Source organism: Lissotriton vulgaris, chromosome 7 (assembly GCF_964263255.1).
Source record: "Lissotriton vulgaris chromosome 7, aLisVul1.2, whole genome shotgun sequence".
Lineage (NCBI taxonomy): Eukaryota > Metazoa > Chordata > Amphibia > Caudata > Salamandridae > Lissotriton > Lissotriton vulgaris.
The window spans coordinates 1,737,214,234-1,737,225,832 of record NC_141695.1 but is presented as its reverse complement, the minus strand read 5'-3'; the positions used below and the strand labels follow the sequence as shown (position 1 = coordinate 1,737,225,832).

General features: G+C 47.6%; 1 protein-coding gene across 1 annotated transcript in view; it reads left to right on the top strand.

Annotated features, from left to right (window-relative positions):
• The first annotated feature begins 6,852 nt into the window (after positions 1-6,852).
• LOC147706522 (alpha-2-macroglobulin-like protein 1) overlaps positions 6,853-11,599 on the top strand; it is a 290,022-nt gene continuing 285,275 nt past the window's right edge. The window contains exon 1 of the mRNA XM_086932987.1: positions 6,853-6,932. Coding sequence (XP_086789113.1) covers positions 6,859-6,932 — 74 coding nt within the window. The 5' untranslated portion in view covers positions 6,853-6,858. The remainder of the gene's footprint in view (positions 6,933-11,599) is intronic.

Sequence of the window (11,599 nt, the reverse complement as noted above, 5' to 3'; positions counted from 1 at the left end):
TAGGGTAGGTCTCCCCACATTTCAGCTGGAGGGGACACGTGTTAGACCTGGCATCATGTGCGTGGGTCTCCCTTCCATTTTTTGCTGTTGCCTCGTATGATTTTGCTGGTTATAGATGCTTTGGGCACCATGTGACTGCTATTCAGTGCCACAGTGCAAGTGCTCCTATGGTAAATTGATGTATGGATTAGTGGCTCTATGATTGGCTGGTTTGGTTTACTTGTCAGACCGTAGTACAGTGCATTGAGTGTGCCCAGGGCTGGTAAATCAAAATCTGCTGGTGGGCTTGCAGCACTGGTTGTGCCACCCACAGAAGCAGCCTGTAAAGTTTGCCTCAGGTCTACCATTGCAGAGCCTGTGTGCAGCCTGGTACTGCCACATTGACTGGGAAGTGCACCCACTTGCCAGCCCCTGAACCTTCCCTTTTCTGCATATTAGTCACCCCTGTGGTAGGCCCAAGGGCAGGATGCATTGTAGGTAAAGGGTAGGACATGCCCTGTTGTGTGTGGCATGTCCTAATAGTGAATTACAGCCATTTTTGTTTTTCACTATTGCAAGGCTACCTGTTCCCCGTAGGCCAGAATGGGTAGTTTGATTATAACATCTTATAATCCTAACTGACTCAGGGAACTAGGTAGAAATTCGAGTTTAGTATGCTTGAACTCAGAATGATAACATACATATCTTAGTGACGTTGGTTTTAACATTCCGTGTTTGAAAATGGCACTTTTAGAAAGTAGCCATTTTCTTGCCTAACTATCCAAGCCTGCCTCTGCTCGGAGTTTGAGTGACAGGGGCTGGGGGATTCCAGGAGGCAGGGTGAGTCAGCACGGGGATGAATAGACCCATCTGCATGTAGAGTGGTGGGAGGGGAGCCCCTAGGACCTAAATAGGGCTGTGCCTGCCTTCCACAATGCTGGCAACACATCCTGTAGTGCATCTGTTGTCCCTGGCCTACACTGTCAAAGGAAGAGAAGGAGTCCTGTAAACAAAAGGCTCCAGGACTGCACAGAACTGGTTTGGTCTAAGCACAGACTCTGCCTCAAGAGACAAAGGATTTTGGTGTATAAAAGAGGGGACCCAGACCCCAGAACTTTAGATCACTTCTGGGAAACAAGAAGAACCTTTGCTGAGTAGAGGAACAAGAGAGAAACTGAAGGAGGAGAATATCCCTAAGCTGAGTGCTGTTTGGGGGATTGGCCTGCAGTGGTTGCCTGACTGCCAAGGAATGGAGACAGGACTTTGTGCAACTTTCATCATCTTGTAGAAGATCTCCAAGGGCTTTGAAATTGAGCTTGCCTCACGCTTAAGTCTAAAGAATAACAGACTACACCAACCAGGTCCCCTGAGTTCCCTTGCTGGGAATTTGAAGTGCCTACTATTGTGCTGGGCTTTCTGGAAGACTGTGTGTCGCAGGGAGCAGGAAGCGCGACTCACAGAGAAGCGTGTCGCCACCACAGCTGCTGTCATTGCATCACTGAGTAAGGGTGCCGCTGCCGCTGAAGCCGTCGCATCACCGGAGAAGCGTGTCGCAGGGCCTGTCGCTGCTCAGAAGATTCACAAAGTCGCTGCGAGGCCGTCGGGCATGAACGCATCGCTCCTTGGTTGTCGCATCAAGAAGAAGTGGCCATTTTTGTTGCATTGCACCGGGTGGTCATCGCAATGCGGCGCTGTTGGTCAATTCGCCACAGAAGCACAGTAAGCAACCGACGCATCACCTCCCCACACGGAGAAGAACCGACGCATCACCCCCTCACTGGTAAGGACCGACTCATCACCGTCTCCTGCGCAGCAGTAGGGAACCAACGCATCACCTCCCCCAGAGTAAGGAACCGACTCATCCCCATTCTTGCGTGTAAGGAACCGACGCATCACCTTCCCTGCAACTCTTTTGTTTGTATTGCGTTACGCATCCAAAGGTTCATTGAACGTAAAGTGTTGCATTTGCAATCTAAAGTGAACTAAGCTATTGTAAAGTACAGTATTGTGGATTTTTGTAGTTTGTGACCTTGTATTAAGTCTATATAAAAATACTTATTTTTATAATACAACCTGTGTGGTGTCTATCTGTAGTGTTGTCACTGTAGTACTGTATATGTTCAGAAATGCTTTATACCTGCCTCTGAGATAAGCCTGCCTGCTCGTGCCAAGCTACCAAGGGGATGAGAAGGGATTATTTTAGAAGTGTAGCCCCTTACCCTGACTAGATTCAAGGGTCCCTATTTGGTCAAAGGTACCTACCTCTGCCAACTAGAGACCCCCAAATCTAACAACTATGAAATGACAGGTCAATGCAGTTGCCTCCTCCTGCTTCCACACACTTCACATCCTCAGCAGGATCTTCAGATGTATCCCAACAAACACCAAAAAGACCATCACTCAGGCCCTCGACCCCAGCCGCCTCGACTACAGCAATCTCCATATATGCCAGCATTTCCACCCAACTCCTCAAAAAACTCCAGACTGTACAGAATGCCACAACCGGCTCATTCTGGACCTCCCCAATTGAACCCACATCACCCTCCCACCTGAGAAACCGCCACTGGCTCCCCATCACGACGAGATGCCAGTTTAAGATCCTCACGCACGCCTACAAAGCCCTCCACCACCTAGGACCTGCCTACATCAACCATCGACTGAACTTCCAAAAACTTTCTAGACACCTGTGTTCCTCCTCACTCACCCTTGCTCACATCCCCCGCATCCGTCACCGTGGTGGATGCTACTTTTCCTACATCGCCGCAAACACATGGAATGTCCTTCCTCTCCAGCTCCGTACAGCCCCCTCTGTGACAGACTTCAGAGAGAGACTCAAGACCTGCTCTTCGACGGAGACGCAGCACTCCATACCCCTAGGGGTGACAGTGTTGAGCGTAACAAATGCTGCGGATTGGTTGATTGATTTAATAGACAAGCATTTCATGCCTCACTAGAATAAAGTTCAAATGTGGCTTACAAAGAAAGACCACAACTTTCACAGACTGGTCTGAATAAAATGTTCCAATCATGGTCAAACCCAGCTGCCCCACGCAGAATCGCATGTTTTGCAACTTTTACTTTTCCATGTATAGACAATTGCGTATGAGAAACTCCATGCAGTGGGATTATGAAAAACCTGTCGACTGTATCTAAATGCATATGTGTCACTTCTGCTTCATTCTGATTGGTTCTGAATCTGGTAACCATGTACTACTGTACTGAATGTAGGAAATCCTTTGTTTAGATTAGAACCCTATAAACAAGTGTGATTTCTTGATATGAGAAAACCCCTTTTCCCCTCACTTTAGAAGAAGTCATGCTGTTTTTCTGTTTCATTTATACTTTGTAGTCTGAAGAACTGAACTTTACTGAGTTCTCTATTGATTCTTTACTTTAACTGAGTCTTAAATACTGACATATTGGCTAATAGAATCTGAATATACTGATGTGTTTTGATTTCAATGTTGCAAAGCATGCCAAGGGGTGTCTTGGCACTGCCTATTGTATGAAGGAGAAAACTGTGCAAAACAAATCTACAGGGGAAGAGGAAACAACCAGGTTTTAACAGATTTTCTGAAAGCAGGGAAGTTGGATTGGTTCTGCAAATGATCTGGTATTTTATTCCAGAGACAGGAGGTAGCAGAGACAAAGCTTCTACCACCCCATGAGGCTTTCCAAATAGAAGGGACAGACACTTTCTTAGCTGAGGCTGAGCGACGCGATATATTTGAAATGTACCAGGAGAATTTGTGTCTAATGAAATCTGGACCGTGACCTCTCTTTTTGATGGGTAGCCATTGATATTCCCTGGCTTCAGAGACTGGTTTGAGCTTATTCATATTTTTCAGAACCCCGACTTCTGCATTTTGCAGTCTCTGACGTCTTCTCAAGATACCCTGTTGTGTTCCAACATAGAGGCCATTGCAGTAGTCTAACTTTGATAAAGCAGGTGAGATGACCACTGTTTTCTGTAAGTCGAATGGTAGGAGAGGAAGAATTTTCCTCAGATTTTTTAGAACAAGAAATCACGAGGAGGTAAATTGAATAGCCTGAACTCTAAAAGAAAGATTAGAATCAAAATGGATTCCCAAGTTCCTTGTTTTGGCTACTGCGGAGAGAGCCAAGGGATAGTTGCCACCAAGTTCTATTCCAAAAGGAGGTATCTCGTCCAAAGAGGAAATCCTCTGACTTTTAAGAATTTTAATTAAGACAGTGGGAACTCATACAGTTGACGATTGCACCCAGGCATTTGTTAAATCGAGAAGCTACCTCTTCTGTATGGTTGTTTATGGATACCACAATTTGGGTATCATTGGCATAGGAACTGTGGAGAAGTCATAAGACTTTATCAGTTCCAAAAGAGGAGCCATATATATATTAAATTAGTTGGCGCTTAATGAAGACCCTTGCGGGACACACCAGGGTAAGATGAAAGGCTTGGAGCTAAAATCTTGCACGTTGAAAGTTTGCTCACTTTCATCCAGAAAGGAGCAGAGTAGCTTGAAGGCAGAGCTTAGAACACCTATCTCCGTCAACCGGTGTTTCAGCATCCCGTGACTTACCGTGTCAAAGGCTGCTGATAGGTCCAAAAGGAGCCCGCAGCCTTGCCTCCACGGTCCAAGATGTCCCTGCCCTCCTCCGAAACTGATGCCAGTTCAGTTTCAGTACTGTGGGCTTTCCTAAAGAGGAACTGGGCTCTCTCCAGAATGCCACTCTGCTCCAAAAATGTAGAGAGATAGATGTTTAGATGTCTTTCTAGTGCTTTTGCTAGAATAGGAATTCTAGATACCGGGCAATAGATATTTTCCTTTAATGGTCCAAGAGTTGGCTTTTTGGGAAGCAGCACAGTGGGGGCCTTTTTCCATTCTGCAGGAAAAAAATCAGATGTTATAAAGTTGTTGAGCATTAAGGCCAGTGAAAGTGCAATAGAATGGGCTATATTTGCAACACTTTAGTGGGGCAAGGGTCCGAAGGAGCTTCAGACTTGATTATTTTTATAAGTTTGATCATGCGTTGAGTGGAAATTGAAGGGCACTCACAAAGAGCTGGGCGGTTAGGATCTGAGGGAGTGGCAACTGGGACTGAGTGATCAGTCCCATTGATAACTTATGTATGCCTAAATCTCCTAAAACCTCTAAGATCAAGACCTCATTGTCGTTCTTGTAGGACCAAATGTGTGCTACATGACTGGTATCTGAAATTGTCACCTTTAACTTCTTAAATTGAGACAAGTCCAGCGGGGAGCTCCAAGGTCCATCTAGGATTACTCTGCTTCCGATTCAACCTGAGGCACCTTGGAGAAATATTGAATGGGTTACATACAACCACTGGCTCAAATTAAGCACTGCTTACAACGCTGCACTGTGGGCCCCGGCGAGGATTTCAAAATTAAGGATGTGCAGAGAGACATATTTTGGGGAATTTACAGTTGTTTTAAGAAAAGTCACGTTTACAATCCAAGTCACAGAGAGGTAGAGAGGTGTTCCCTGACTCACACAATTCTTGGCCAAATGCTGAAGCGGGGATGATTGTAAGTAGGTCCACAGGCATCAGGGTCAGCCATGAGTGTCTGCACTCTGCATTCCCAAACGTCTCTTAAATCTCCTGTAACTCGGCCCTCTTGCGGGTGTTAATCTCTGGCATCTGTCGTCTGGATGTATTTATTTTGTGTATCACGCTATCGAGTTGCCACATATATTTGTAACCCTGTCCCCTGCCTGGAACGACTTTCTTTTTCCGTCTCGCATCGAGAGTTTCTTATTATTGACTTAATGGCCGTCTGGTATGTGTTTATAGCCAGCGGTTTTTATTGTTGAAGAAAAGGGCAGGTATTTGCTCTGCGGTGGTTGTATAAATACTTTAACAGCAACTGGACAGGCTTTTCTTGCAGAGGTTACCTCAGATATGAGGGGGAGTGCGGGCCGTTGTCCCCCAGGGGCACTGTGTAGGTAAGATAGCAGTGGGTGCACTCCAGGCACTATTATTCCTGTTCTAATATGAGAAGACCAGAAATTGATGGCGAAGAAGAAACAGGAGAATACATATATTTGTAGATAGATATTTCGAAATAGAAAGTGAATACAAGAATGACTGAGATACGAGAGAAAGAAAAAAAGAGACTTGGGATAATAAAAAAAAGAGTAAGGCGAAATTAGAGTGTGAGAAAGAATCGAGGGAGAGAGAGGCTGAGAGAGGGGTGAGGGAGGAGGCAAAGGGTGAGTGAAAGAAGGAAGAGAGAGTAAGGAAAAGGAAATAAGCTGAGAGAGGCAACGGTTTTTCTTAATTATGGAAAGCGCACCGACTGCCAAGAAACAGGCACGCAGGAAGGAGGCAGCAGTGCGAAAGGCAAACGAGAAAGAGTAAAACAGAGAAAGAGGCAGAAAGAGAGAGAGAGAACAAGAGAAAAGAGAAGCAGAGAGAGAGAGAGAGCGAGAGAGAGAAAGAGAGAGAGAGAGAGAGAGAGAGAGAGAGAGAGAGAGAGAGAGAGAAGGAGAGAAGAGAGGCAAGGGTGAGATTGTGAAAGAGAGAGACAGGCACGGATAGACAAGAGAGAGAGGCGAGCGTGTGAAAGAGAAGCAGAGAAAAAGAGGCAAAGTAAAAAGACGGGGGCTTGTAAGAGAGAGGCAAACAAAAGAGAGGGCCAGCGAGAGAGAAGAGACAGATGGTGTGTAAAGGGGCGTCCCAGAGACAGAGAGAGACGGATTCTTATGAGCAAAAGAGGAAGAGAGAGAGCCTGCCAGCAGAGGTGTGATGGATGGGAGGGGCCTGTGGAGAGTGCAGCCGATTGGCTTGACCCGACTGAGGGTGTCACCTGTGTGTGACTCTAGGACTGTGGACTTCCCGCCGTCTCGAGCTCACTCCCTGCTGCTGCCGGACACGATGAGACCGGACGCCCTGCTCAGCTGCCTCCTCATCCTCGCGGCCCAGGGCGCGGCGTGGGAGCCACAGGAAACGTAAGGAGCGCTCACCCTCAGCAGAGCCACTCTCTGTCACTCCCGTATCACCTCTGTCGCTGCACAGCTCTCTGACTCTATCCCCCTCCTTGTTCTCCTGTGTTTCAGGTTCTGTGTTTTATTCTCACTCACTGGCATCTTAGTATGTGTTACTCTTAGCCTATAACCTTCCAGCCCTGCCCCTGTATATATGTATATCCTTTTATCCAGTGCTTTAAATGGGCCGGTACTGCCCGGTACGGAGTACCGGCACTTTTTTTTTATTATGAGAGGGAGAGTACCGGCACTTCTCAAGAGAAGTGCAATACTTTTAATTGAAGGGTACCGGCACTTCTCAGAAACAAGCAAGTGCTCTTGTACAGAGGACCTGCACTTCTATTTTTCCATTTCAAGCACTGCTTTTATCTGTCTCTGTGTGACTTGAATCGATATATTTAACCCAGGTATCTTTGCCCCCTCCCCCCTTGCATCTGTATGTATCAGTATCTGTGCGCTCCCCCAGCCCTCTCCCCTGCGTCCACATCCAGTCTTTCCTCTATCCCTCTCTGGGTGACATTACTGTCTGTTAACCCCACATCTCAATGTCTGTGCTTTATTTATTTATTACATTATCATGTAGCGGGGACTTGGCCCAAAGGCATCAGAGCGCTTTACAAGAGAGCAGGAAGTAAGTTCTGGGTCACAAACACCATAAACAATCTATTAGCATAAGGGAGACAAGGAACAAACAGTTCATACCAGCAGCGACGTCACGGGATAAGAAGTAGAAACGTATCATAGCCAATCAGAAGCAAGTAACCAAGAGAGGAGAGAGGACAAACCTTTCATAACAGGAAAGACAGGTCAAGTGAACTTGGGAGATGTGAGCAATGGTACATGAATTGAGTGCCGTTCAAAAAGTGGTGGAAGTGGGGAGTAAAAAGTAGGGGAACTGTGGGTGGAGAATCAGGGGGCAGGAATAACCGAAGATTGGATCAGTGGGCGGAGTCAGGGGTGTGGCTAGAAATCGCAAAACATACCAATTTTTGGTACGTTTAGCCTTTTTTACTGACCAGTTACAGCGTATAACGTTATTCAATTCAAACAATGGATAAACATGTTTATTTGAGGTTTAATTCAGGAAAAAGCAAATACTCATAGGGAATACAGGTTTATGTAAAGCGTGCGAAATATAAGCAGGAACAATGGCATGGGTGCAAATTCAGGATGGTGAGTGTAAAAATTCAGGACAAGGGTTCAAAATTCAGCACACAAATTCGGGACAACAGGTATGCTTTGCAGACACATCAGTGGATGTCATGCAATAGTATATAAATAAATAGGCAAGGAACATAAGTACAAGTCATTTCTACCCTGTCACCGCTCCTTCCCTGTCATTTCCCCTGTCCGGTCTCCACTCCTGCCCGGTCACCGCTCCTGTCCAGTCAGCACTCCTGCCCCATCGCCACTCTACTCCATCACTTCTCCTGTCCCATCACTTCTCCTGCCCCTATCCATTCACTGCCCCTATCCGTTCACTGCCCCTATCTATTCATTGCCCCTATCCATTCACTGCTGCCCCTATCCATTCACTGCTGCCCCTATCCATTCCCTGCCCTATCCATTCACTGCCCTATCCATTCACTGCCCCTATCCATTCACTGCCCCTATCCATTCACTGACCCTATCCGTTCACTGCCCCTATCCGTTCACTGCCCCTATCCGTTCACTGCCCTATCCGTTCACTGCCCCTATCCGTTCGCTGCCACTATCCGTTCACTGCCCCTATCCGTTCACTGCACCTATCCGTTCACTGCCCCTATCCATTCACTGCCCCTATCCATTCACTGCCCCTATCCGTTCACTGCCCCTATCCGTTCACTGCCCCTATCCATTCACTGCCCCTATCCGTTGACTGCCCCTATCCGTGCGCTGCCCCTATCCATTCATTGCCCCTATACATTCACTGCCTTTATCCGTTCACTGCCCCTATCCGTTTACTGCCCCATCTATTCACTGCCCCTATCCATTCACTGCCCCTATCCATTCACTGCCCCTATCCATTCACTGCCCCTATCCGTTCACTGCCCTATCCGTTCACTGCCCCTATCCGTTCACTGCCCCTATCCATTCACTGCTGCCCCCATCCATTCACTGCCCCTATCCATTCACTGCCCCTATCCATTCACTGCCCCATCCATTCACTGCCCCTATCTGTTCACTGCCCCTATACGTTCACTGGCCCTATCCATTCACTGCCCCTATCCATTCACTGCCCCTATCCGTTCACTGCCCTATCCGTTCACTGCCCCTATCCGTTCACTGCCCCTATCCGTTCACTGCCCCTATTCGTTCACTGCCCCTATCCATTCATTGCCCCTATCCGTTCACTGCCCCTATCCGTCCGCTGCCCTATCCGTTCACTGCCCCTATCCGTTCACTGCCCCTATCCGTTCACTGCCCCTATCCATTCACTGCCCCTATCCGTTCACTGCCCCTATCCGTTCGCTGCCCTATCCATTCACTGCCCCTATCCATTCACTGCCCCTATCCGTTTACTGCCCCTATCCGTTCGCTGCCCTATCCGTTCACTGCCCCTATCCGTTCACTGCCCCTATCCATTCACTGCCCCTATTCATTCACTGCCCCTATCCGTTCACTGCCCCTATTCATTCACTGCCCCTATCCATTCACTGCTCCTGTCTGTTCACCGCTCCTGCCCGGTTACCGCTCCTGCACCTGCCTAATCACCGCTCCTGCCCCGTCACTTCTCCTGCCCCATCACTTTCCCTGACCCGTCACCTCTCCTGCTCCGTCACCTCTCCTGCCCCGTCACCTCTCCATCCTGTTGCCTCTCCTGCCCGGTCACCTCTCCCGCCGCATCACCTCTACTAACGGGACAGCAAGTAAACAACCTTCATGTATGTAAGTAACTTGGTCAGCGCGCAAATGATTCACTTAGCACGGGTCTTTACAGGCAGGGGTTTCCACGAAAATTCATGCCTTTAGAGCACATTCACTCAAGAGAACATTCACGCAAAATCACAATCGCTTCAAACTACCACAACTTGCTGTAGAAAACTGGGAACCTCCGAGATACTCGGTCAAAACGAACTCTAGGTCGCCTTTTCTGGTTCAGAGCAATACATATCCAGTTCATTACAGACTAGAACATTCCCCAACACCCCAAACAATTTTGTCCTGCAAAATACGGGTATATCCACAAATGCCGCGTTCAGAGCTGTCTGTTAAAAATGACAGGCCCTGAATAAGCAAAAGTACACAAAGCATACAAGTCGATAAGCAAGTATCACGACAAAACACCAGGAGAGTAACATCACATTACAGAACAGGCCTGGAATGTTAAATTAGCCGCTGTGCAGGAAAACCCCGAATTATTGCCTGGAAAAAACTATAGAGTATGCTGAAGCCACGGTGTGGCTGTGGATCTACAGTTTCTGGCCCTGGTTGCTTCATGACATTCGCAGGAATGGACATCTTCAAGGAGCTGGACAAAGGAGTATCAAGTTTAAACTAGATCAGTTGGCACGGACATTAAGGCCTAAAAACACAAGTCACAATTTTTCATGCGTTTGTTTTTCTCACAAACTTCTTACAAAGACATCTTACCACCTTAACCAAAAAATAATCATGCAGGTTTCGCAGAGTTGGTGGCAAGTTCCCGACAGTCCTCTGTCTGGGGAAAGCTCCTCTGTAATCACCAACTCAGCATGATATGCTAAAGGCAGAGGGCGGTGCATTGTCATTCGAAAGGATTAATCAGCCTCAATCGGAATGACAATGGGCCGCCCTCGGTCTGGTGAGCTCAGGGAGGGGCTGCTGCAGCCTCTCGAGTTCAACAGAGAAGTGCGAGCAGCCCCTGGAAGATGAAAGAATAATCGTTTTGTAAGTTGGACTATTCTTGCCGTCCCAGGACGATTTTTTGAATGACAGAAGTAGGGGAACGGACTGGAAGAATTTTTAAAAGTAGGGGCAAGCCGCGCCCTTCCGATCCCGCCCACTTCTACCACTGCTTTCAAATAGGAGGATTCTGAGTTCCCTTTTAAATGTAAACAGACTCGAGTTTGTGTGGAGGTCGGGGAGGGGAGTTCCAAAGTTTGGTTGCACTACCATAGAATACCCGTTGCGTGAGGCGTTCTTGCCTGAAAGTGGGCGGTTCGAGCAGGAGGGTCTCAGCACTTCTTGATCTCGCTGAGCTCCAGAGACCGCAAATAGTCCTACCAGGTAGTGGAGGGAGGAGAGTTGTGGAGGACTTTATTTGTAAAGCATGCCGTCTTAAATTGAGCTCCTGCGTCGATGCAGAGCCGTTGCACTGTGCAAAGAACACGAGAGACGTGGTTGAATTTCCTATGGCCTGCCAAAAAGCGGGCAGCGAAATGGAGCGCTACTCTTAGAGGAACTAGATGAGCTTTAGAGAGACCAGAGACGAGTAGGTTACTATGATCTCCTTTGGATAGAAGCAGTCTTCAGACCACACGTATTAAGTCTTGTTCGGGAAGGACCTGCCCGAGGCACCAACGCAGTCTTAGTTGATGGTGTGCACTTTTAGCCATTGCTCAGATTTGCTTCTGGACGTCAAGACAGTGGTCATGGATAAAGTTCAATGATTTGGCATTCTCCAAATGGCGGGATTGCAGTTCTGGCGAGACAAGCTTTCCAGCCACTCC